This window comes from Limulus polyphemus, unplaced genomic scaffold, assembly GCF_000517525.1.
Source record: "Limulus polyphemus unplaced genomic scaffold, Limulus_polyphemus-2.1.2 Scaffold1621, whole genome shotgun sequence".
NCBI lineage: Eukaryota > Metazoa > Arthropoda > Merostomata > Xiphosura > Limulidae > Limulus > Limulus polyphemus.
The window spans coordinates 194,408-199,352 of record NW_013667231.1 but is presented as its reverse complement, the minus strand read 5'-3'; the positions used below and the strand labels follow the sequence as shown (position 1 = coordinate 199,352).

Here is a 4,945-nt window from a genome sequence, read left to right as displayed (position 1 = left end):
ACTACACAATAGGGCGTATCTGTGCTCTGCCCACCCACCGGGTAGTCGAAACCCGGTTTACCGTTAGCGTTGTTAAGTACCGCCAGACATACCGCTGTGCCACTGGGGGGGGGGGCATTGAAATATAAGGAGGTACTTGTTTATTGAATTTCGCGCAAAGATATTTGAGGATTATCTGGGCTAGCCTTTCCTAATTCACAGGGATGGATCGTCACATTATAACGACCCTGAGGTTGAAAAAACAAGAACGTCAGTGACGGGATTCGAACCTTCGACCCGCATTAGATAATTATGTGATTTTTGTAATTATTTTGTTTTGTGACTCCTGATAGCTCAGCAATAATCTCGTGGGCTTATATCGTTACAATTCTGGGTTCAATTCCTGGGGTGGACACGTCACAAATAGCCAATTGCGTAAAAACAAACAAATAAACTGATATATAGAACTAAAAATGAAATTCACACTTTGAAATGTATTAAGATCAATTCATTGTAATAAAACAAAACATATTTTGTGAATTGTTATGTAGATATATATATATATTATTGGATGAATGTGAATTTTCTCTAAAAATTAAACTTCGGTGGTTGTCCAACTTTACATCATGTTGAACCCTTAAAATTTACTACTGTAGATGTACGCCAATAAAGTTGAGCCTTTAAAAACTTATTTAAATATACACATATTTATGCTAGTTAGTATTCAATTTTAATGAAGTAACAAATAAATCTTCGTTTACTTAGAAGTATTTGGTAAATTTTCTAACGTCCCAGAGATCCTCTGTTTATCTACAACGACAATACTATAAAGAAAGCCTAAAAAAATTCATCACATTAGTAATTATTTAGCTGTTAAATAACCATGCTCTTGTTTATTCCCCAACACTATGTTATTCAACAGTAACATGAAAGTTTTTATTAGACTATTGTCTGATTGTGTTTCTAGTTGGGTAAGTGTGTCACACTAAGCGTTATCAAATTACTGACTGCGGATTGTTTATCTACTAAACTAGATGTACTTCCGCAGGGGTCCCCGAAAGTGTTCTGTTTCAAGTGCTAATAAAACCAAGATTAAGAGTAACAGGTATTTTTATTTCTTGCTTTTGAAGTTCATATGTCATGTTGTAACCTACAGAGTGCATAATTCTTCTCGTGCGCATATTTTACTGACGTCACGACAGTAAAAATTACAACGTTAAGCGTCCCTTATGTTACGTCATTTTAGTGTCTGCTAACTGGCTGACAGACAACACACTACTGTATAGTGGTGGAAGTGGTTAAAACAGGTGACACTTCCAGGCGGATTTTGGTCCCCTTTCGGGGAAACTAGACAACGGTCACACGAAACTTTATCGGATTACTGATTATTATCTGTTAAAACTATACAGTTTAAAAATCCCACTAAACGTTTATTAGATTATTCATTGCTTATTTACAAATACCAGGATGTTTAACGCTCACATGAAAATTTATCAGATTAATGACTGTTTGTCTATAAGACAAAGCTATTTAGTTGCTACACTGGACTTTTATCACATTATTGTTTGTTTCGCTACTAAGACTAGACAGTTTAATATTCACAGGAAACTATATCGGACAATTGATTATATATTACAAAAAAAAAAAACTATACACTCAACTTTAAAACGTCATTCATTGTTCATCCTCTAATGACCCTCAGTGGCCCAGCTGCAAGACTGCAAACTTATAACGCTAAAAACCCTGTTTCAATACTACATTAAAAATGACACTTGGCGGCCAAATGTGCAAAGTTTAATTACAAAAAACAATATTTATATTTAAAGCGTAGGGCATGTTACCGTATAACACTTTGATCTTACACAAGTTAAAGTGATAAAGTATTTGCTAGTTTGCAACAAATTTAAATCCATTGAAATTAGACACGTCAGATAAAGCCAGTTTACACGCTGTTACCTGAAAAACGAACCATTCTTCAAACTTCGGGTTGCATGTTTTCTTCAGTACTTTCGTTTGAAGGTGGCAAGTTTCATCTGGAAGCAGGAAAATTCTAGAGAAGGAATGTAAATATAAAGCTCGTGTTAGAAAAGACAGTTTGAAAGAGTTTATATTCTATCTAACCTTTTTCTCTGAAACAAACTGTAGGCTTGTGTTGTTGTGGGTTTAATAAAAAAGCAAATTAATGTCAAAAACTTGTTCAGAAATGGACAGCAAGAGACATGTAAACTTCCTTCTATAGAGGAAACAACTTCGTTATCATTGGGTAGTTTTATTTGTCTCTGAGAAAAGCTCTAAGTACGGAGATTTACTCCAGAAAATATACACAAATATATCACACTAATGTTGAAACGTTCTTGAATAGCACTTATTGTGCCTTTGGGTGAAAGTTTGTTTCTCTAAGGACAAGTAGTTTTTCAGATGTAAATATTTTAGATATATATATACTTTTTACTAAACACCTTGTAGATGCAAGCTTACAAAGTTGTGAAATTAAGATTACATTTTCAATATGTTGTGAGGAATAGGATAAAATAATAAGTGTTTAATATTTGGCTTAGATTTCTATAAATACAAAAGCGAGAAGAATGGTTGTGGAAAAGTATGTCTACTTGATCAATAATATATTTATTTATACATAATGTAACGAATTTGTTTTTATGTATTTATTTTAATATCAACGTTGTTTAGATTAAATTTGTATTTAAAAATATTCGTAACTTATAGTGTCAGATATGTATTGCGTATAACGAATTTGTTACATATTTATTTTCATGACAACGTTTGTTTGGAATGAGTTTATATTTAAAAACGTGCCTAGCTTACAGTGTTAGTTACGTATGACGAAACTCCCGCCAATTCTCCAAGATTGTAGAATATTCGCGAACGTAAGAATCGACAATATATCCACTTCTGTAACCGGTTAAATATAGTTCAATATTGTTGTCGGAATTTTCGAGAAAATCTTTCTCGCGCCTATAAAAGGCGACGCGCCAAAAAAAGAAAAAAGAGAGAGCTTATAAGTCTGCTAGGAACCTGTTATAACCGTGTACTTTATAAACCGTGATTTTGCTAACCCTTATCAACCGGAAAATATACGGACTCGTAATCTGCGGGTCGCGGGTTCGAATCCCCGTCCCACCAAATATGCTCGCCCTTTCAGCCGCGGGGTCGATATAATTTGACGATAATTCCCACTATTCGTTGGTAAAGGAGTAGACCAAGAGTTGGCTTTGGGTGGTGATGACTAGCTGCCTTCCCTCTAGTCTTACACTGCTAAATTAGGGACGGCTAGCGCAGATAGTCCTCGTGTAGCTTTCAAAAACAAACAAACAAACAAACAAAATTGGCGGCCAAACTAGTAGCTACACTTATAGCATTAATAAAACTTTTACAGCAAATATTCATTCATTAGTTAGCCAGGCCGCACTTTTTGTTCAACTTGGGGCATGATTGTGAGTAAAACAAAATATGTGGTCTAGCTAACTAATGAATTAATATTTGCTGTAAAATTCACTCTTTTTTTTTGCCGCGCTTGTTTTTCACACCTAAGGTGTTTTTGATTAGATATCATAACTTGTTGTCAATACACAACAGCAAGTAATAGAGTGACACTTGTATTAATCAAGATTAGATTTAGGATCACAACACTATGTTACGTATTGAGAATTTGAAATAATCCGAAGCCTAGTTAAATAATTTAAATTTTAATAGTTGATTTGTACCCTGGATTTAGTGTTTAGAAATATGCTGATATTTTATTTAATTTACGCTATTTGCCAACGAGATTAATTCACACCGTTTTTGTTTTTGACACAAATACGATTTAATATATATACAAAGGTACAATTTACAATAGCCACTATTACAATTAATTACTACAAACAAAGTTTCATAAACAAAAAATTCACTACCTTACAAATAACATAAAATCTTCTTCCTAGTTCAGAGTCTCCTTGATATCCAGCGAGTTAACTTGAAGTCGATGTATGCACAATTGCCGAGAAGCTAGTTAGCTTGGCTAGACACTGAATTGTTGGACCGTTGAAGTAAGATAATATTTTCATAAAACCACCAATTTCCAATGAGAAACCAGTAATATTTTCGGAAAGATACTAGCGTTCGATGAGAATTCACTGACGTTCGAAATTTATAACTGTTCCTGGTCAAATGTAAAATGGGTGGAAAAATATTAATACAGATAAAGGGAGGGTTCCTGGATATTTATTTAGCTTTGGCTTTGATTATTTTATCAATAGTAGTGCTTGGTGTCTGTAATAGTTTTGTTTTGTTTCTTTGAAATGTTTAGAAACATATGATGATCCTTTAAACTGTTCCTTAAATGTGAGGTTCATTTCTCTCCCGGTTTCTCTGATATAATAGTGCTTACATAAACCACATTTGATTTTGTAGATGACTCTTTTGCATTTATTCTTAGTGGGGTAACTCTTAGTTATATGGTTAGGTTTTCACTGATGTTTTCGACAAAAGAAATGTAATGATGATAAAACTGAAGTTATCTTTTATAAGATTTGCATTTTTTGTTTGTTTGAATGAAGGTCTCAAAAATTCTTTGCAGTTCATCGTTTAAATTGTTTGCAGAACATATATTAAATCTAATCAAAAACATGTTAGGTGTGGAAAAAAAGGATTGAGCGTGCGACTTAAAGGCCCGGCATGGTCAGGTGGTTCGGATGCTCGCTAAAAACAATAAGTTCATGCCACCTACAAACTTGCCCCCATCATCAGGAGTCTCTACGTTCTCTAGAATTCAATATTTTAAATGCAACTCTTGCCTGACGATGACTCGATGCTATGGGTCAAAACATTGTAATCATTAAAATCAGAACTTGCTTACACTAAAAGTTGCTGTTACTTTATTTTTAAACTAATTTTCTGGACTGTGTTCAGCGAAAAACCTACCTGGGATACTACGTAACATTGATGAAAATTATCTTTTGGACTGGAC

The 4,945-nt window shown here is 33.9% G+C and overlaps 1 protein-coding gene across 1 annotated transcript in view; it reads right to left on the bottom strand.

Moving 5' to 3' along the window:
• The window catches only part of LOC106464337 (synaptotagmin-15-like), a 36,104-nt gene that overhangs the window by 14,691 nt on the left and 16,468 nt on the right, over nucleotides 1–4,945 (bottom strand). Inside the window, exon 5 of the mRNA XM_013924467.2 lies at nucleotides 1,936–2,029. Within this exon, the coding sequence (XP_013779921.1) occupies nucleotides 1,936–2,029 (94 nt within the window). The remainder of the gene's footprint in view (nucleotides 1–1,935; nucleotides 2,030–4,945) is intronic.